The sequence below is a fragment of the Anguilla rostrata genome, chromosome 5, assembly GCF_018555375.3.
Source record: "Anguilla rostrata isolate EN2019 chromosome 5, ASM1855537v3, whole genome shotgun sequence".
Classification (NCBI taxonomy): domain Eukaryota; kingdom Metazoa; phylum Chordata; class Actinopteri; order Anguilliformes; family Anguillidae; genus Anguilla; species Anguilla rostrata.
Genome location: NC_057937.1, coordinates 61,087,729 through 61,109,942, shown reverse-complemented (window position 1 = coordinate 61,109,942; position 22,214 = coordinate 61,087,729). Strand labels below are relative to the sequence as shown.

General features: G+C 47.1%; 1 protein-coding gene across 6 annotated transcripts in view; it reads right to left on the bottom strand.

Annotated features, from left to right (window-relative positions):
- fam184b (family with sequence similarity 184 member B) overlaps window positions 1-20,530 on the bottom strand; it is a 34,448-nt gene extending 13,918 nt beyond the window's left edge. For 3 of the 6 annotated variants that reach the window (XM_064337525.1, XM_064337528.1, XM_064337527.1), the window contains exons 1-5: window positions 19,963-20,529; window positions 6,992-7,750; window positions 5,334-5,469; window positions 3,276-3,427; window positions 1,440-1,646 (exon numbers count right to left, since the gene is read on the bottom strand). In XM_064337525.1, the coding sequence (XP_064193595.1) occupies window positions 1,440-1,646; window positions 3,276-3,427; window positions 5,334-5,469; window positions 6,992-7,750; window positions 19,963-20,103 (1,395 nt within the window). In that variant the 5' untranslated portion in view covers window positions 20,104-20,529. Of the gene's footprint in view, window positions 1-1,439; window positions 1,647-3,275; window positions 3,428-5,333; window positions 5,470-6,991; window positions 7,751-8,618; window positions 9,013-12,798; window positions 13,038-19,962 lie in introns of those variants that run through there. The other 3 variants (XM_064337530.1, XM_064337531.1, XM_064337529.1) reach the window with 3 other exon arrangements.
- Window positions 20,531-22,214: the final 1,684 nt, after the last annotated feature.

The window sequence follows — 22,214 nt, the reverse complement described above, 5'->3', positions numbered from 1 at the left end:
TTTTATTTTTTATTTAACCTTTATTTATACGGGGTAGGCTGATTGAGCACAGCTCTTTTAAAGCAACGCCCTGGTTCACACAGATACCCAAGCACACAAATACATTACACAGAATCAAGAACGCAATATAGTTTTTTAAAAAGTTTAAGTTCAAAAACAGTTAGAGTGACCAATAGCATCAAGTTTTCTGCTCTTTACAATGGATTTAAATTCTCCGGGAGTAACCAGGTCAGTTAGCTGAAGCTCCCTCTGTGAGCTATTCCCAGGCCAAGGGTGTGGAGAACTTAGAAGCCTTTTTACCAAGCGGAGTAGTGGGCGGCTGGAACCTTCCATTATCACAGCATCATGTAAATCTAAATCTCACAGGAAGAATCTGGAGTCATGGTTAAAAAATAAACAAAAAAACAGCTTAGTCTTAATTTTTTTAAAATCTGTTTTTAGTAACTGGCGAAGCTGCTGAACATTAACAGCCAGCAGCAGGGAGGAAAACGCAAGGGCAGTGACGGTGTCTTCAGCCTCAGGACCCTGGAAAAACTACTTCCTGTGAGCACCTAATGGCCATTCCAGGGGCTAGCCGCTCAGACAGTAGCCAGACTCTCGGAGGGGCGATTTGTGGCAGTTAGTGACAGTTTGTGGCAGTTTGTGACAGTTAGTGACAGTTTGTGGCGGTGCGTGTGACGTATTTGACAGATGTCCACTGTCACTATTCAACTGCTGCTCTGTGACTCACAACTCACGTTTGAATCACCGCCTTCACCCTCAGACTGTGCCTTCACACAGATGATTTGATTGGTTGGAAAATATCGGTTTCATCCCGCGAAGCGGACAGTTTTACAGCTCTGGGGTGCGCCGTTTTCGGCAGTGGGGGGGTCAGGGGGGGTCTAGTGCACGAGGTCGCTGTCGATTTTGGCAACGTTCCCTTTCCCAGCTCCCACCCCAGTGACTAGATTTAATGCCGGCGAGTGGATTCTGATTAAACTGTTGACCAGGGGACAGGTGTTATTACGGGTGCTGTTATCCATTTAAAACCACAGACACTCTCAAAGGCAGTGTTATTTTTAACACACCTCCACTGTCTACTTAAGGACAACACATTTTGTGTTAAATTCAACAGTCATTTAAAAGTGCATTAAAAAGCCTCCCTTTGTAACACATAAATTGTATATTTGCCAAATAAGTAGTAACACTGACACAAAATGTGTTCAGAGTAACACAAAAATAGTGACACAGAAAGTGTGTTGATGTTAACGCATCCATTCTGAGAGTGTAGTTTTGGTTATTTATCACATTGGTTCCATCTGTGGCCCTCAGTAACATGGAACAAAGGATTTTTCGGATGAATACGGGGACTGTTGGGAAGCCTTGGGCTCCCCTGTCTCTAACTCGGACGGTAATTAGGGTGTTTTGCACGGGACCCTCAAAGGGGGGCGCTCTCTCACCCGCTGCGCCTTCTTCCGCTCGGTTTCGGCGGTGGCGTGCGCGCTCCGCAGCTCGGCGGCGTGTTTCTTCATCGTCTCCTCCAGCCTCTTCCTCAGCTGCTCCTTCAGACGGCTCTTCTCCTCCTCCGCCTGCCGCCGGGCGTGCCACAGCTCCTCGGCGTGAGCCCTCTGCAGCTCCTGCCTCTGCGCCGACAGGGCCTCCACATGCTGCGCGATTACAGACATGTCAGCACTGACAACCACAGACACGTCAGTACTGACACATCAGGACTGGGCCTCCACATGCTGCGGGATTACAGACACGTCAGTACTGACACATCAGGACAGGGCCTCCACATGCTGCAGGATTACAGACACGTCAGTACTGACACATCAGGACAGGGCCTCCACATGCTGCGGGATTACAGACACGTCAGTACTGACACATCAGGACCGGGCCTCCACATGCTGCGGGATTACAGACACGTCAGCACTGACAACTACAGACACACCAGGACAGGGCCTCCAAATGCTGCGGGACCACAGACACATCAGCACTGACAACTAGACACGTCAGTACTGACAACTACAGACATCAACACTAACCACAGACATGCCAGCGCTGATAACTACAGACCTCAGCACAGACACATCAGCACTGATAACTACAGACACATCAGTACTGACACCCACAGACACGTTAGCACTGACAACTACAGACATGTCAGCACTGACAACTACAGACACATCAGCACTGATAACTAGTCACATCAGCACTGACAACTACAGACACTTCGGGACAGGGCCTCTACATGCTGTGGGACCACAGACACATTGGTACTGACAACTACAGACACATCAGCACTGACAATTACAGACAAATCAGCCGGCTTTTTGTCTAGGCCATGACACTTTTTACAGTCATTTGTTATGTCGACAATAGTGTTCAGTAACTAAAGGACAGCAGTTTCTGCTCTGTTCTGGTGGGGCATGCACTTAAGCTGCATGGAAATGTGATTTTCGTCCTGACTCAGAAATTGGCATTATAAAATTACGTTCACCATGGAACCTCTTGACCATTTAAGATGCCACGCTTAAATTAGATAAGTGTTTCCAGGTGCCATGATGTTCCAAAGCCACTGGCAGAGCACACACACACACCTCCAGGTGTGAGGGTTAAAGCGTTGTGTGGGGCTATACAGCAGAATTGATTTTAAGGTCCTTTTACAGGGTTTTAAAGCTCTCAATGGTCTTGCGCCTTCACACTTTTCTTAGTGCCTGTCCGAATGTGTGCCTCGTCCAGCTCTTAGATCTCCTAGTGCCTGTTTGCCAGAAGTACCGGGAGTCAGTTACAGAAAAAGAGGAGAGGAGAGGCTCCTTTCAGTTTTTATGCTCCCAGGCTATGGAGTTACTGCCATATATCACACTGTCAGGCTCTGTAAGCAGCTTTGAAAGCCAGCTTAAAACTCACCTCTTCAATCTGGCTTTTACCTAGATTACTTATTTTATATTATATGTACTATTTGTTTATTTTATCATTTGAATTATATATATATATATATATATATATACACACTGTATATATATATACATATATATATACTAGATTTTTACTGTTACTGTTATTGATGTAACAATTTTATTTGTACCTCTACTGATAACATTTTATTACTGTTTCTATGTCATACAAAGCATTATGTATTGCAACTATATGTATGAAAAACACTATACAAATAAAATGTATTATTATTATTATTGTTATTATCCAGTAGCAATATCCTCACCAGAGCTCTGTTAACACTCTTGTTCCTTGTTCCACTGACGAGGCCCCGCCCAGTTTGATGACCTCACCCGTACCTGTTTGACCTGTCGGGCGTGGTCGCTGGTCTTCCCGCTGGTCTGCAGCTCCAGCTCCTTCACCTGCTTCTGCAGGTGTGCCACCTGTGCCCGCAGCTCCTCGGCCTCCTCCGACACCCTGCTCTGGGACGAGCACTGGCTGAGCAGCTCTTCTGCGCGGGGAGAAGAGAGAACAGAGAGGAGACTGGGTAAAAACGCAGCTCCGTTTCCCGGGCGACCTGACAATGGCCTTTAAACCAGAGGCCCACAGTCTGGGTGGGCACACATTTATAGGCATTTAGCAGACGCTCTTATCCAGAGTGACTTGCACAATGTTTTCTTTTTTTTACATAGCATTTACATTGTATCCAATTATACAGCTGGATATATATTTGAAGCAATGCAGGTTAAGTACCTTTAGCTCAAGGGTACAACGGAGGTGTCCAACCGGGGAATCAAACCTGTGACCATTAGGTTACAAGACCAACTCCTTAGCCACTATACTACACTGCCGCCCACACATAAAGACCAGGTGCCCTGCAGTTACCGGCGCCCGCGTTTTTTGGGCTCATCGGTGAACGGAGCGTACTCCGCCCGTCTCAGGAGAACACGTTATATAGCGCCTCGGTCCGCCCCTCTGCCACGCACGAGCGAAACGTGAGGGGCATCATCAATCAAAGCGCAGCGGCGATAATGACCCGTCGGAGCCAGCCCGCAGGACGGAGCCAGGTAGATAAATGTCCTGTCGCGGGAAAATTAAAAAAAAGGGTCCGGGCTTTACACAGTTTGAGTTTTCATATGTTCCCCCAGGCTGCAGGTGACCTATCGAGGTACTAACCAAGCCTACACCTGCTTAGCTTCTGCAGTCTAACGTGAGAAGAGTACAGGGTGGTGTGGCTGCTTAGCTTTGGCAGTTTGGCATGAGAAGGGTACAGGGTGGTATGGCTGCTTAGCTTCGGCAGTTTGGCATGAGAAGGGTACAGGGTGATATGGCTGCTTAGCTTCGGCAGTTTGACATGAGAAGAGTACAGGGTGGTATGGCTGCTTAGCTTCTGCAGTCTAACGTGAGAAGGGTACAGGGTGATATGGCTGCTTAGCTTCGGCAGTTTGGCATGAGAAGGGTACAGGGTGGTATGGCTGCTTAGCTTCAGCAGTTTAACATGAGAAGGGTACAGGGTGGTATGGCTGCTTAGCTTCAGCAGTTTAACATGAGAAGGGTACAGGGTGGTATGGCTGCTTAGCTTCAGCAGTTTAACATGAGAAGGGTACAGGGTGGTATGGCTGCTTAGCTTCAGCAGTTTAACATGAGAAGAGTGCAGGGTGGTATGGCTGCTTAGCTTCAGCAGTTTGGCATGAGAAGGGTACAGGGTGGTATGGCTGCTTAGCTTCAGCAGTTTGGCATGAGAAGAGTACAGGGTGGTATGGCTGCTTAGCTTCAGCAGTTTGGCATGAGAAGAGTACAGGGTGGTATGGCTGCTTAGCTTCGGCAGTTTGGCATGAGAAGGGTACAGGGTGGTATGGCTGCTTAGCTTCAGCAGTTTGGCATGAGAAGGGTACAGGGTGGTATGGCTGCTTAGCTTCAGCAGTTTGGCATGAGAAGAGCTGCAGGGTGGTATGGCTGCTTAGCTTCGGCAGTTTGGCATGAGAAGAGTACAGGGTGGTATGGCTGCTTAGCTTCGGCAGTTTGGCATGGGAAGAGTACAGGGTGGTATGGCTGCTTAGCTTCGGCAGTTTGGCATGGGAAGAGTACAGGGTGGTATGGCTGCTTAGCTTCGGCAGTTTGGCATGGGAAGAGTACAGGGTGGTATGGCTGCTTAGCTTCAGCAGTTTGGCATGAGAAGAGTACAGGGTGGTATGGCTGCTTAGCTTCAGCAGTTTGGCATGAGAAGAGTACAGGGTGGTATGGCTGCTTAGCTTCGGCAGTTTGGCATGAGAAGGGTACAGGGTGGTATGGCTGTTGGCTGTGTAAATGGCTCTGTATGAGAATAGTTGCTAATGGCTTCAAGTAAAGTACTGTGAAGCCATTGGCTGATCCAGGACAGGCTGGTCAGGGGTCAGGGGTCAGGGGTCAGCGCTTACCCGACTTGCAAAGGAGCTCGTTCTCCTGCAGGAGGAGCCTCTCCTTGGCCACGGCCAGCTCCTCCTCCGCCTTCTGCGCCTCCGTCTCCGCCCCCGCGACTCTCCGCCGGGCCTCCTCCAGCTGACCTTCCAGGTCCTAACGACACAGGTGCATTCTGGGTAAAAACCGCCCTCTCGCCCCCCTGATAACAAGCTGGGTATAAACAGACCTCGCTGGGACCAGAAAAGCTAATTAACTGTACAGCTTCAAAGAGGACAACTTGAGTCAGCTTTACAGCTCTGGTCGGGGTGGGAGGGGGGAGGGTAATGGGAAGGGGGGGGGGATAAAAACAGAAACAATGACTGTGGTTTAGTGACACCCTAAAGCAAGCCATTTGAGAAGGGAGGGGTTCCAGACACATTGGGGATTTTCAAATTGTTTCGCGTGTTGTCGGATAATTGCGGAGGATGTTATTTTTAAAACCGAAAATGACGAGGAAACAGAGAGGGGAGAGACGAGTGCGAGCAAGAGAGAGAGAGAGGGAGAAAAAAGAGGGGAGAGAGAGAGAGAGTGAGAGACTGAGCACAGGAGCTAGCCAGGAATAAAATATACACCCACGCACGCTGCATCCCAAATGAGGACCTCCTGTTCAGCTTTCATTTTCACCGTGTTTCTCTCTCTCTCTCTTTTTTTTTTTTAAATCTCGATTTCCCTCGCCTTCCCTCTCCAGGAAAATCTGATCAGCATGCGGGGGTGGACACCGCCATTCCCTCGACCGATCGACGTCGGAGGAGGGGGAGGACCGAGCTCTCCGAACGTCACCGACGCCACGGCTGCGGCTAATGTCGCCTCTCGGCTATTTAACGACGAGGAGGCGCGACGCACGCCGCCATCTGCCCCGGTCTCGCAGCTGTGTTGCCCCGCTAATTGCCGCTTGTGGTAATGGAACCCTGTCATCTTCGCCGCTAACAACAGCCGGAGCCGGGCTGGAAGATGCATTTAACCTCAAAACACCGCTCGACTGTCGCACAATAAATTCTAAAAGAGCGGCAACAAGAAGGAGGAAGACGGAGACGTTTTTTTTTCCCCGTGGATTCGTAAGCTTCGGTGACGAGGCTCAGCCGTCACGGAAAGGCCAATTTCTCCAGGCCGGAGTCAAGGCGGGCCGAATCGTTCTGTAATGACGCCAATCCTTCTTCAATTGCAGCAACTATCAGTGAATGTGTAGAGATATCATCGACGGAAGCTATTCTATGAGAAACCCAGTTGAGTGTTTTAAGGTTTTTTTTTTTTTCTTTTTTACTTTAAGGAAAGAAAGAGCTTAGTGTCAACTACAGGAGGATTTGGTATGGGTCTTTGGGAGACAATGTTGCTTATGTAAGTAAAATGGAGATTTACATATTAACCAATCAGTGATGCATCCATTTTTTGGGCCGCCAAATTAGAAGTGGACTTGAAGTGAATATCAATTGCAGGACAGTGGGAATCCTACAACGTGAGCCCTACTTAACATCAAAAAGGAAATGCGATTATTTCCCTATTTATAAATTATGCAATTTATAAAGCTTATATCTGTATCTGGGGGTTTAATGAACACTGGCAGGAATAATGCGGGACTAAAACTGACTGCACAGACCCCGGTTTCCCACCAGCCTCTCCTCCATGTTTGTGTCCGTACCTGAATCCTCTCCTGTGCCTTCAGGGAGTGCCTCTTGGACTCTGCCAGCCTCTTTGTGGTGGCCTCGAGGTCCTCCTGCATCCTGGCCAGCCTCTCCTGCAGCAAAGCATGCTGGGCCTTCTCCTGCTCCTGCTCCCTCTGCTGCCACTGCGCCAGGGCCTCCTGCAGACCCCTCCGCAGCGCCTCCTGCTCCTCCCTCTGCACCTCCTCCAGCTCGCTCACCGTCCTGCGACAGGCCTCCTCCAGGCGCTGGTTCTCCTCCCGCAGGGCCTCCAGCTCCTGCCGCAGGGCCAGCTCGCCCGCCGCGCTCCTGCTCAGCTCCTCGCGCTCCTCCCTCAGCTGGCGCGCCTCCTCCTTGGCTCGCTCGGCCTCTGCCTGCGCCTCCTCCTTCTCCTCCTCCAGCTGCTCCGTCAGCCTGCCCAGCTGCTCCAGCCTGGCCTCCAGCTCCCTCCTCGTGCCCAGCTCCTCCTCGGAGACGGCCGCCGCCGCGGCCCGCTCCTCCACCTCCTCCCGGTAGGCGTCGAACTCCGCTCGCAGCTCCGAGTTCAGCTGCCGCTGCTCCTCGAGGGAGCCCTCCAGGGCCTGCAGGCGCCTCCTCAGCTCCCCCTCGCCTCCTCCCACCTCCTCCTCCTCTTCCACGGGGCGGCCCCTGCGCTCAGCCTCATCCATGACCCGCCGCAGCTCCTCCTGGTGGGACTCCTCCAGGGACAGGAGCGCCGCCTCGTGCTCCTCATTCTTGGTGTTCAGGGAGTAGATCACCTAACATAACATACAGTAATATAACATTACATACATAGCATAGCATAACATATCATGACATGGCATAACATAGCAGAACATAGCATAGCATGGCATAGCATAGCATAACAGTGATACAGAATTGCATTGCAATCAAATTATTTTTACCATTAACAGACAACTCAATTGAGTTGGTTACCAAGGTGGTCAGTAAAAAAAAAAAAGACTAAAATGTATTGATTTATTGTTATTATTTACCAAGGTAATACAATGAAGCCAAGAAATAAGAAAAATAAGTGCTCTAGGTACACCAGTTTAATGGTTACAAAAAATCAATTTTTTCTTCGGATTGTAACACTGTTCGAGATATTGCGTCCATCTTTAAAAAGAGACATAATGACAGTATATTATTGCAACTGTATACGGGAGTAACAAGATATTGAACGAAGAAAACTGGTCATATTCAGAAGGGAATAGATCGCTTTTGAGAGTAAGAAAGCACATCTCATGAAAGTAATGGATCTGAATGAAGGGTAAAAAATATGAAAACATAATACAGGCAGAATATATAGATGTAATGTACCATAAGCCAAGATCGATACCATTATTACAAAATGTATAATTGCCACTTCTAACTCACCAACTTTACCTCATATAGCTTCATAATATTGTAAAATTGTGCCTTTTCGCAATATACTCAACAATATAGTTTTAGGTGCAATTCAACTGTCTGATCATTCTTCCAAATTTTATGTATGTTCCACATTTTACTTCCCATTCTGTGGCCAGGCCTCTGTGCTTGAACATCTGGTTTTGTACTTTTATGCATCACACGGTAGTATTTGCTAATGAAAAAATAAAACTATTAGTGCCATCAGCAACACCGTACCATAGCAGTCTTCCTGCCTCCAACCCTTCAGCAGCTCTGCAGGTAGAGCAGAGGGCTATAGAGCAAAATACGAGGAATCCTTGGGTTGCTGGTTCAAATCTTTCTTGAAAGAGGACGCCCGCCCCCCCCAATCCATCTGATATTTCCCTGTCCAAGGGGTGCAAAACTGGGGTCCTGTCTATGGCCTGGTTTGTTTTGTTTTTTTTCAACCACTTACCTTAACTTTAATATTCAGTGAGCACTATAAACTGTGCTGGCTCACTCCTGTACTTGAGCACAGCAAAATTAGGATACACTTTCAGTCTGCAGCTGCAGCTGGTGCTTCCAAAAAACGTCAATAATGTCAGCTAAATAAATCATTAAACAAAATCCTGAACTGGATCGATCCCATTTGTTGTGCACCCCTGCCCTACCCCCTCAAAAAAAAATCATTTCTCTACCTTCCCTTCCCTGTCTTCTGATTCTAGCGCAGGGGCGTCAAACTCCAGTCCTGGAGGGCTGCAGTGTCTGCATTTTTTTTTTTTTGCTTTCCTTTTAATCAGTGGTAAATTAAGGCCTTGAAAACTAAGTGTTTGGACTCTTTAGCCCAGTGGAAACCAGCCCTGTTCCTGCAACCCTAATTTGGCACACCTGACTCTACTAATTAGTGGCTCAACAAAGACCTCCAGCTGATGATTGAGGTGTGCTTTGTTAAGGTTAGAGTGAAAACCGACAGGATGGTAGATCTCCAGGAACAGGGCTGGTCACCACTGTTTTGGCCAATCAACAGCTGAAAAGAATTGCTGATTCTGAAACACCAAAAACCAGCAGATTCTACAGCCCCCCCCAAGTTGGGAGTTTGACACTCGTGTTCTAGTGACAAGGGAAAGGATTGCCCATCGCAGGGGTGCTGTGGCCTGGCCACTGCACTCTCGTTCATCACTACTGGGGACGCTGGTGATTAACGAGTCCAGGCTGTGTCTTCACCTGCACTCATTGTAAGTCACTGCAGCATCAGCCTAATGCCTAAAATGTTACATCGTCATCATCATTATTATTATCATTATACCCTTTTTCAAGGTTGAACCAAGATTTATTACACCTGTGCTTCACGAGCATAGCAGACACACAGAAATGCGATGGATGCACGATAACTTCCTGTCTGTAAAAGAGAGAAAAGATGCAGATCCTGCCCCCCAGTCTGGCCCCCCTAGTGCCACCTCACGCTTTCGCCGTCTCGAACGTCTCTCTTATCCCACGGTACTCCCGTTATACGACGGTGCCCCACAGACTGTGACGGATTACAGAGGTCACAGGGGTCAAACCGGCCTTTCATGACTCACTGTCAGGTTTAAACACGGGGCGGGGCCAATGCCGTAGCCCTCCCTGATTGGCTGTGCACATTCAGCAGCACCATCTGCACAGCGCACCACTGCAGGTACAGCCCCAACTAAAACGCATCAAATATTAATAGCGCACTCAACATAAATGCTGTTTACAGCGATATAAAACAGGATCGTACGGTGAACAGTTTGGCCTGTAGGCTAATATACTTGACAGGGCTCGAATTCCCTGTGCTATCAGTTTGAGTTGGTGGTTACCTTAAATAAAACTGCAGAGTGCAGATTGTTCTTAACTTCGTGCTATCCTGATAGCAAACATGACCTTCTTTTTGTTTGCGGAAGCTTTTTAAATTATGAAATAAAAGTTTTCCACAGTGCATTGTGGCTTAAAATTTCTAAGCAAAGCACATATTTGAAGCAGTTGCTTAAAATACATATATTTATTGTGCTATGTGAAGGATTAGATTTGGATGAGATTTCACAGGAAAGGGATTTTTAAGTCTTTCATTATGTGCGGTAGCATTCTTCAATGATTCCGGTGTCATATTAATGGTTATTATATTTAGAGCCAAACCACCTCCAGTTGCCTGACCTGATGCTGAAAATCTACACTTTTATTACGGTGCAGTATGAAATTAGCATATTTCAGCTCTTTCTGTAGCCTGTGCCCCAACAGCAAGAAGGTGTAGAGTGAGAGAGAGAAAGAGACAGAAAGAGTGAGAGAAAGAGACAGAGAAAGAGTGAGAGAGAGATAGAGACAGAGAGACGGGGAGAGAGCCAGAGGGAGTGATCGAGTGAGAAAGAGAGAGAGGCAGAGAGTGCGAGAGAGATAGAGGGAGAGAGAGAGAGACAGAGAGAGAGCTCCTTAATGAAGTCCTTCCTAATCCTAAATCATTTCAGCTATGCGGCGTGGGGACCGCCGGAGCACGCGACCTTTGACCTTTGGCCCCAGCGGTAATGCCAGCTACCTGCACGGATCCCGCCACATTCACATTCGTCTGGCGTCCCCGGGCGCGCCCCCGGGCGTCTTTCATGCCTGACCCCCCCGCTGGGCCTGTGCATCAGTAATGAGGAAAGCATGCGGAGGGAAATCTTCAGCTCTTACAGGACACTGCAGATGACACGTCTACAGGATCCGTTTAAAAAAGGAGGCGTCTGCTGGATCCGTTAAAATGACACATCTACAGGACACTGTTCAAATGACACGTCGACTGGATCCGTCCAGTAAAGGCTCCCAAGAACAGAAGGAATAAGAGGTGACTGATGACAGTGTGGATAATTATTATTGCTACGTTAACGACAGCAGTCATGACGGATGAGGTGCCAAAAACAGTGTGGCACTAAAGCCTGCACATGTGCACACACACACGTGCATGCACACACACTCACACACACATTCACACTCACCTCTGTGTGCACACATGCACACACACACACATGCATGCACACACACTCACAAACACACATGCACACGCATGCAAACACGCACACATGTAGACACACACACACACACACGCATGCATGCACACACATACACAGGCGACACAAGCACACAAGACTTCAACAAACACAAGTGCTCCTACTCCAGTAATAATCTTTATAAAGTTTCTTATTTTATCAAGCAGTTCCCTCACAGAACAGGCCTCTCACTGCAAGTCTGAGAGATAAATCATCCTTTTCCTCCAAGACTGCAGGCCATTGATAACACGCAAGCTTTTATTTTAATCTCGGGAAATACTTGAGTTTTGAAGACTGACCTTCTTAGCTGCTGCATTTTGAGATGTCATGCCCGCCCCACCCAAAAATAGTGGCAAGGATTTCATTCCATTTCAGAGTGGGGGGGGGGGGGCATATTCTCAGATAGGGGTTACAGAATGGTGAACAGGACCACCAGAATTTAATATGTAACTGAAGCATTCTGGGTTTTTTTTTTTGGCTATGTGACATTACTCATAGACAATCACTTACATAGCACTTCCATATTCTCTGAGTTTGCTGAAGGACCCAACTCTGCTCTGCGATTTTTCTGAGAAAAATCACCATTTGATCTGAAACCGATTAAAATTGAGCACAGTGATGTACAGTAAATACATATGTACGGGCCAATAAGTGAAGGTCTGGCGACTTGCGTCACTGCACGTCTGAGCGTTCGATCGGTCCGAGCAGACGGGTCACAGTCGACTGCCGTGCTCCCAGAATGCTCATTTCTCAGAGTTCCGGAATCCTTCCGGCGGGATTCCCATCGGCAACTGAAGGCCCGTTTACCGTTAACCGACGCGCAGAATCGCACCGTGTCGTCGCCGCTAAATCACGTAAAAACAGCCCCCGTGTGTGTACGTTCTGCCTCAACGCACAGTGCACAAGTCCTGTATTTAAGGCAGTTCGCTATCGCCAATTAAGTTCCCACCCGCTGGGCTTCCTCGCAAATTAAGCATGCTGTGCGCGAATCAATACGCCTAACCGTACAGACGCCGTGAGGCGCTCGCTACCATAAACAATTTCACAGCCAGGTTTTCCAATTTACACTTCAATACTATCAGACCGCATATTGATAATGCTGAACAGCAAACGCTGTCTCAGCTCGGGAGGGAGCTATCGCAAATGTATTACGTTATTTTAAAATTTCTATAGGAGGGGATAATTAGCTTGTAAATAAAATCGGTCAACGTTTCAGGCCAGCTGTGCAGCTGAACATTTTCTATAGCATGTAACACATCACAAAAAATATATATATGGTCATAAAAGCACACTAAGCCACATATTTACAACAATGTCCAACATGTAAAATAAAAGAATATGACTTTAATGGTCCAGTAGATAAAACTAGATACCATAGCGTGCTTTTGGGGGGGTATCACCAATTAAATGAAAAATGACTGTAATTTCACTATCCAACCTTGCATTGTTGATATATGGTCTTGCAACGACAGCCCAATGAACAACCGGTGCAAACCGAGCTATTCTCATCCAGCAGTGAAATGAGTTGAGCTCAGCTCTGATTAATATCCGCTTGCCGCCGCTCGTTCGCTCGTCTGCCAAATCTGTTAAAAAATCTTGATAACAAACTGCGCTGAGCATCGCTGGCGCGTTTAAGATCCGCGAGGATAATTTGCTCACAAGCACACAATCTCACAAGCACACGACAAGAGCGACTTCAGCAAGCGCATCATTCCTCAAAGGACTCGAGAGAAGAATTCATCCTGTCATTAACACCAAGTGATTCTGACCAAATTTGTGAATTTATTATTGGAATCAAAACTAAAACAGGAGGGGTACCATAAGAGGTTAATGGAATTCTGTGGTAGCCCCCCCCCCCCCCCAGGATTCTGGAGGTTGAGTGCTGGGTTTGCAGTGTGTAACAAAAATTACACCCCCCAAAACCCCCAGCAATGTGCAAAATCGCAGTCATAATGAAGGTCACCCCCTGCACCATCGAAACCGCTAGCAACTTGCAAAATCGCAATCATCATTGCCCACTAGAAGCTTATTTATATGCAAAATAAACAATACTTGCTTCCAATTTTTATTATTTGGATTTAGCAAAAATACTCAATTACGCGTCTTTATTCATTAATTCGCGAGGCAAGCCAAATTTGCCCACGTCACGATGGAAAATGAAAAACTGCGTGTAATGAAACGGGCAAATTTGCCAGTGAGGATAATGAAAACATTAATCCTTGAGCATAATCGTTGTGAGCAGAGAGAGAGAGAGGAGTCTGATCACTCTCAGAGGACCTCTGCAAGCACCACTCTCCCAGTTACTGATTTGAGCGCAAACCGACGACTCTCAATCATACACTCCCCCCCCCAATATCTTAACGTTCATCCTGTACCTCCTGCCAAATGTCTGCCATATCTTAATCAATCTGCCAAGCCAAAAACACAAGTGTCTTTCTCATTCAGCTCTGAGTCAGCTCAATTGTTTTTTTAAATTTCATAAACAGAGCACTTTAGGCTCCGGATGCTTTATGAGGCTTCTGGGCTCTTCCTGGGGGGGGCCAGAATAGACAGGAGGAGAATGACGCAGCTAGAACTGCGCTACATTGCTCGACCACCACAAGTCCATCCATCCATCCATCCATCCATCCATCCATCCATCCATCCATTATCTATACCCGCTTATGCTGGGTAGGATCGCGAGGGGGTGCTGGAGCCTATCCCAGCGTGCATTGGGAGAGAGGCTGGAACAGGCCGCCAATCTATCGCAGGGCGCACACACCCTTCACACACACACGCATACCCATGGGCAATTTAGAGTCACCAATTAGCCTGACCTGCATGTCTTTGGACTGTGGGAGGAAAGCGGAGCACCCGGAGGAAACGGACACGGACACGGGGAGAACATGCAACCTCCACACAGAAAGGCCCAGGCCGGATTCCAGGACTTTCTTGCTGTGAGGCGACAGGTGCTACCCACTGCACCCTCCGCCACAAGTCAAAATTTGTAAATGAAGTCCCACGCAGTATATTTAGATTTTTTTTTTTAAAGCCTTGCTGACAAACCGTACCTAAAAGTATGGCGTTTCACTGAAAAAAAATGTCAGCTGTTCACTCTGATATTATTAACACCAGTATGGCATCTGTTTAATTAAATGAACCCACAGGCACAGCAGGGCGGCACCTAGACAAGTGCAGATATTTGTATGTGAAATATGTGAAAAAGTCGGTGGCTTCAGTTTGCTTCATAGCTACCCGGAACATCCAACAAAATCCCCGAAACCTGGGTTTCGCCTTCCCTTAAACAGAACCCCCTCGGTGTCGTTTGGGATCTTATAACACCCAGGTGTAATCTCGCCCATCGTTGGCGGGTTTTGGCGGGCGGTGGCAGGGATGTCGTTCCTTATCTCAGCGTGACTCTTATCCCTGGTCTCACACCAGGGAGTGAGTGACAGCCGTGGAAGCCCCGCCCCCCCTTCTCTCCTCACTTCATTCCGCTCGAGCACAGCTGCCCGTCAACAACCCGAGCCGTTAAGAAACGGGGGGGGGCGAATTTTTTTTTTGTGGCGTGCGGTGCGCCCCCGTCCCGGTAACGTGACGGACGTCTCCTGTGGCGTTGCCCTAGTAACACCCCGGATCCGGCGTTTTAAAAAAGAAACTGCTGCTGTCAGGGACGCAGAACAGCTGGCGGGAGTCTTCTTCTCTCCCCCCACGAACCTCACCCCCCCAACTGAACATACCCCCGCCAGTTATCTTTAGCCCTGTATATCCCAGGCTGCTCTCGCTGGCTGCTTATATTTCTGTACTTGACCTCTCTTGTTGTGAGGGGGCCAACATTCAAAACCATTTACCTCACGCTCAGATCCAATACCGACGACATGTACACTACAGAACGTTAAACCACACACTGCACTCACATTCAGTACTTTAGGATTTCGTTTTTGTGGCTACAAACACATTACATTACAGGCATTTAGCAGCATTTACACTGCATCCATTTATACAGCTGGATATATACTGAAGCAGGTTAAGCACCTTGTGCAAGGGTACAATGGCAGTGTCCTACCCAGGAATCGAACCTGTGACCTGTAGGTTACCAATTCCTTACCCATTATACTACACTGCCGCCCACAAGATAACACAGATAACATCAAGACAATTAATAGTTTTGGAATGCGTTATTTTTTGAAAAGTCAAACATTTCCATTTGTTTTCACAAATTTGACTATGGGAGGGGGAGACAGGCGGTAACGATCTGTGTAATCTGACTGATTGTGCTATTACAGCCTTCTTCTACTCACTTTTTACTTAATGCAGTGCAAGTGGAAAATTATATTAAATTTTCAACGTGTAAGTAGAAATGGACACACTGTTGCAGAAATATGAACAGACTGGCACACAACAGGAAGCAGAATCACATCCCAGCTTCCTCTAGGGCATGGCTGCCCAACCCTGTTCTTTGAGATCTACCGTCCTGTAGGTTTTCACTCCAAGCCTAAGAAAGCTCTTATGATTCTATAAATTAGCCAGCTTAGCGAGGCCTCCAGCTGCTGAATGAGGTGTGCTTGATTAGGGTTGGCGCGAAATGTCTGTCTCTTCTCTCTTTCCTTGTGTTTTTTTCCAAGGCGTAACTTGGCAGATGACATAACCCCCGGCCCAATTTGGTTAGCATAGTTAGCTCGCATTAGCGCTTCAGTAGTGGAGCGCGTTCCCTAGCCGGTCTGAGAATGTTGTTTTTATTCAGGTCTGGCACCGCTGATCACATAACTCAGGTGGACACACTTATGGTCTCTTATACTGCAAGTTGCTCTGGATAAGAATGTCTGCTCAATAAATATAATGCACTGTTTGTTTAAACGTTGCTATTAGCTCAAGAGCTGTGCGTGTGCCAGTGGAGTTTGTGGACCGCCCTCAAAGAACAAGCATCACAGTGCGACAGGGGGTGGGCAGTTCTGGTCCTGGAGGTGCCGGTGTACCTGCACAGACCGGAACTGGAAGTACACAGTAAGCACAGGGGATGCCGATCGTGCAGGTACACAGGTGTGTGTGTGCAGGTTCTTGTTTCCACCCATTTCCTGGGCTAAATGAGCAAATCTAATTGGCTGTGTTCACCGAACACTGGTTCGCTCGTGGATTAGATCACAGTGAAACGTTTCGTACATTGGAGACGCGAGAACAGTCTTTGGGCTGTCATTCATGCGCTCACCATGAAAATGTAGCCGAAATGCCAGATGGCCCAAACGTTGGGGCTAATTGCGTAATTAAGGCCAGAAGCTGGCATGAAAACCAGAAATAGACACGGCCCTCGGCGCCCATCTCTGCAGCAGAGTGTGAATTGTAGGGTCTGTGACTGTGTGCATGATGATGTGGAATGGCTGCTGTCTGAATGGCCATACTGGGATGGCAGGGAGGGATTGCCCCCATCCCTATACAGCCCTGGCAGTTCGGCCCGGTTCAGGGTTTCCTTACGTTCTGTTCAGACGCCAACCCTCTTGTTTCTACAAGCGACACAAGCCGCACCGAGTCCTCCTTTAAACATTTGCATTTAATTGCATTCTGCACCGCACCGCAGCGGCCAAACGCCCTGCCCTGCAGCCGGCCTGTCAGCTCCGACCCGCTCTGTCGATTTGGGAGAGAGCAGCATCCCCAAAACCGACCGACCCGAGAATCGATCGATCGTTCCCTCGGCCGCGTACGATTTTCCGAGCTCGGGTTACAGGCATGGCCGCGCCGCGCGGCGGTCACCGCGTGTCTGTAGTGAGGTAGGATCCGCTCCGCCGTGATGCAAACAGAAACTGTTCGATCCGTACCACCCGATACTCCCAGAGAGGGAGAGCGCGTGAGAGGTACCGGAGTATTATCACACACACACACGAAAAAAAAAAAAAACCCCCCGTCAGAATCCATTATCGCTTTGCGGCGGCCGCCTGGACGGCCCGCAGAGGTGCAGTGGATCGCCGCGTCTATCACAGCGCATCTTTTTTTGGGCCGAGCCGCCGATTTAGCATCCCCCCCCCCCCTCGGGGGACCGCTAATCCGGCTGGAGCCGAGAGCGGCGTCTTTCACACGCGGAAACGCAGACGCGCGGGGCCGAGCAGGTCGGCTGCTGATCTGCCGCTGATATTTGCCGATGCGTGTCCCCCCCGCGCGCTATTTCCCCCTCTATTTCCCCACTGAAATGAGAGGGAGAGACATTCTGGTGCAGCACACCGAGGACGACAATGCTCTCTCCTGTAATTAAGCCATGTCTCCATGGTTACCCTTCTGCTTTTTAACACACACTTGTTTGGACAGAGATTTTTTTTTTTTTACCAAAGAGTAAGAGGATAGAGTTCATTAACTGCCCGGCACTAGTGCCAGAAGCAGATGTTACCCTCGCTGTTACTAAAGCTTGTGCAAATGCCAACAATGTCTGCCATAAAAAAAAGCTAGAATTCGGTCCATTCCTCGGTTTTAACACACTAGTTGATTTGCTCATTCTCTGGTCAGTAATGAAGAGAGAAGTCATGCATATTAATCCAGTGCATGGACCGGCCCCAAGATAACAGACTGGCTTCCTCTCCCACAATCCCTGCACAGAATGTTGGACATATTTCTCTGCAGAGCGCTCAGGCATCTTTGCATATCCTCAAAAATACCAGAAATTCTAGGAATGTTTTCAACATTCCCGTGCAACAGGACCCCTCAATTCCACACTAAACGATACAATGAACAATAACTACTTCAAATACTTATTTTAATTTTAATTTTTTAAAATAAATTTGATGCCCAAAGTGGGGCATCAAATTGGGGGTCCAATTCCCACACTGATTTGGAATGTCTAATTATCCGCAACCCCAGCCGCATTCAAGTGCAAACTCTGGCAAACTGTAACCACTGGCGATTTGGGAGTGTAGACTACAGCTAAGCTTGCACAGACCGGAGTCGGAGGAAGTCCTTTCATCAGCGACTGTGAAATGTAGACGCATGGGCACCCAATCGACCAGCGGGGATCGCTCAGACAGACGAAACGCAGACCTCTTGACCGACTGAACCTGCCCATACACGACCGACATCACGCATCACCTCATAGGGCGATACCAGGCACAGTCGGCACTGGAACGGTCCGCATTCGACCCAAGACCTCGGGGCTCAACCCAACGAGCCATCCAGCAGCCGGCAAAGGTTTGATTTAAGGACTGCAAGTAAATTATCCAACTCAGCGATTTGAGGCAAAGCTGTTATTTGACAAAGTGAATTGTCAAATGATGCAAATAATTTCAACCCAAACTGCTACAGCACAAACCAGAAATTTAGTTACTGGAGGAACGTATTCAAAACCCTGTTCGGTTTTCTCATGTTGCCAAAGAGACGGCCACAGGCCTTTCTGCTTAGGTATACGAGAAAAGACATTTTTAAAAAAACAAAAAAAAAACAGAGGGAGACCAATTGGAGAGCCGTGGTACAAGGATTCTGCTTACAACTAACTAAGTGAAAAAATGACTGACACGAGATTGGCTTTGTCACAACTGCTGACATAACAGCCTGATCTGGTCGGCACGGCCTACAGACCAAGCCACTTCTGTAACAACGCGAGAAGGTGATGTAGAGTTCAGAGACTTGCAAGACGTGCCAACCGCAGGTTCGTCCGCAGTCCTTTTGAATTAACTTTATATGCTGCGCTGAAGAATTCAGTGCGTATGTATCATTTAAAAAACTGCAAACGCTTGTAGAAATGCCTTTACATATTTTACACAGTGTGGTCCATCTGGGCTCTGTCTCAGAACAATAGATATGTGTGCATGCATGCGTGAGAGAGAGAGAGAGAGAGAGAGAGAGAGAGAGAGAGAGAATTGAATTGAATTGAGAGAGAGAGAGAGAGAGAGAGAGAGAACATATGTGTATTTAATGTTTAAAGAAAAATGGCCACACAAATAGCCCACTAAAAGCGTCAAAAAATTAAGCGTTGAAAATTAAAGTCCAATGTGGGGTAATTACTGGATGTTTATTTTGTCTTTTATTATAGCGATGTTTTTTAAAATTTATTTTGTGTGTTGGGAGGGAGTTAGGTAGCTGTCAGACCTGTCCTCCTGTCCTCATTTATAACACACTATCATGATAAATAAATTTGGTCAGTCATTTCCGAAAGGATATCTTTGGTCATTAAACAGCATGATTACGCTGCAATGAACATATCGAGAGTGCCTTTACCTGTTATACCAATTCCACGCGTACAATGTGTATTCAAACTTTAACAATGAATAATGGTCGCAGTTAGAAGATATGACTGGCTACATTATGCTCGTTTTTGTTTACCTCTTGGCCATACAACTTAATGGGCTGTCAACCCGTTACACAGGCATTAGGCTACCTCAAAATGCAGCCATCTTTAAGCACACGTACTGGGAAAAGCTATAAAATTTACCCTGAAAGGTGCCTGCCAATAAGCTTAGTCCATTTTTTTAAACCAGCGGTCAGTTAATTCAAACCACTAAAGAAATGTCAGGCTACTGTCGTATGCCTCGTAAATACGTTACTGCACCTGCCATTGCGAATAACGACTTCACGCGCAACTGCTGTTCGTGCCAGACCGATATTATTCTTACCTTTGTAAGCTGTGCAATTTTCTTGCACATTTTTGTGTGCATCTGGTAGTCATATAGCTCCTGTTCGATGTTCGGGAAGTCTGCTGCAGTCCCGTTGCAAGCTCCAGCGGGCTGCGTTGCTTTAGCGGAGCTTGAAGCCATAACGTTACGCAAGTTTCTTCCTAAAATCCCACAAATGAATATCCGAATCCAATGTACGCCACGATTCAACGATAGCTCCTAGGCTGTCGAAACGGCGAGTTCCATCATTCATCGAAAAAAATAAATAAATATACACTGCACTGCGTAATTCGAACAGCATGATTCAAATCTGACCATTTCTGTCACGCAGTCGCCTAAGTTTGCCATCGGTTGACATAAGGCTACAGGGTAAGTATTAGGCACATTCCATCGGCGACGCAGAGGCGATACGGCGCTGTCAACTTTTTTTTCTTTTTCTTTTTTAACCAAGCGCCTTCATTGATGAAGGCATGTGTTCCGAACACCTGTCTCTCGGCAAGGGCGGAGAGAGCGCGAGAGCAGTGTAACATTACCGGTGGCGGCGAGCACTGCAGTGCTCCCCCACATGCTGTTGCACAAGACTGTACACTATTGCTCTCTCCTGTTGACAACTGTCTATCTGCAACAGTACAAATAGCTTTTACGTATTATTATTATTATTATTATTAGTACTGGTAGTATTATTACTAATAAAAGTCTGAATTCAGTCCCTGAATAAGAGCATCAGCTAAATGTATTGTTAGAGCGCATAATTGTGCGTGTATGTGTGTGTGCATCTGAGTGTGGTGAGTGTGTGTCTGTGTGTGTGTGTTTGTGGCTTGTTGAGGTAGTCATGCTTGTCACAGTCACTTTTTGGGTATACAATGTCATTTCCTTTTGAGTGGGCTATGCATGACATGAGATAATTTCAGAGCAACACCTTCCAGCAACCTAAACGTGAGAAATGCAAATCCATTTATTAACATTTCACTGTAATCGTTAATGATACATATTAGGGGCTGAAATGATAAACAAAGAGTAATCATACTCAACACTGTGATTAATTAGCTACTGAAATCCCCTCCCCCCAAGATCAATTTGCATTAGCTCTGCAACCTACCCTATGGTAAAACAGAGATGACCTCTACAGTGAAACAACAGCCGCCCGTAGGCAACACTGAGTTTGACAGGGCTCAAAGTGACAGAGCCAAACAATCCGATTGCAACTGACTCAAACTTGAGCTCTACAGAATATGGTCTTGGACAGGACTCGAGGGGGAAAAGTGTCACTTCCAAAAATCCTTCCCTGCACTCTCATTACTAGGGCCACCAAGTTAGCCTCCCCTTCTTTTCTCACATGGTACTTCAGTCCTCCACCAGCTAGGGGTCGCAATAGCCTCCTTGTCAAGCCCCTTCTCAAACAATTTTCCCATTTGCACGTCCTCGATATTTAAGCTGATAAAGTAACTGCTGCTATTTAAGCACAGACAATGATTGACAGCGATGTTTACAAGCAATACTCACATGTTAAATTCAGTTCGATTACTTACTACGGTGGACATGCTGCAGTATGTTTAAGCATTGTACACGGGCATGTACAATGTTTTGTCAGAAGCAGTGGGAAATGCACACTTTGTGTTACTTTTTTTAGGTTTTATGTTTTTTTCCTTAAGATCAGCAACTGATTCACACCCAAAAACCAGGTGACCTGAGTTAACTGTGTAATCAAAGGCAATAAATTGCTGTGTTACTAAATAAAAAGACAGCAGACCCTGCAAACCTCCAGGACCAGGAATGAGGACAACTGGCTCAAAGACATGAATTTCATAGAATTTAAACTCCATCCATCCATGTTCCTTCTTAACTATCCCCATATTAGATCAACTAATGGTTTTTTAAAATATATTAATACATTTTAAAAACATTTTTATAAATGGCTCAAACTGTAACTCAATTGTATGAAAGAGGCCATTGACTGTGCCATTGGAGAGCCTATGGGGACCCCTGGAGGACAACCATTGAAATACAAGTTTAAATCCCTGCAGGTCACGTGGTGGAGACATACTGGGCCCTACATACACACATGCTCTCTCTCTCTCTCTCTCTCTCTCCCTCGAAATCGACCATAATTGTAAATGATGCAAGCAAGCATAGTTTTCTCAATGGGAATTGCCCCACCAGTTTCAGGATTTATTGATGCTATTTATTAAACAACGATGTGCGCCATCAGGGGGAGAATAAAAATGAAAGTGTTTAAAAAATAATAATTAAGG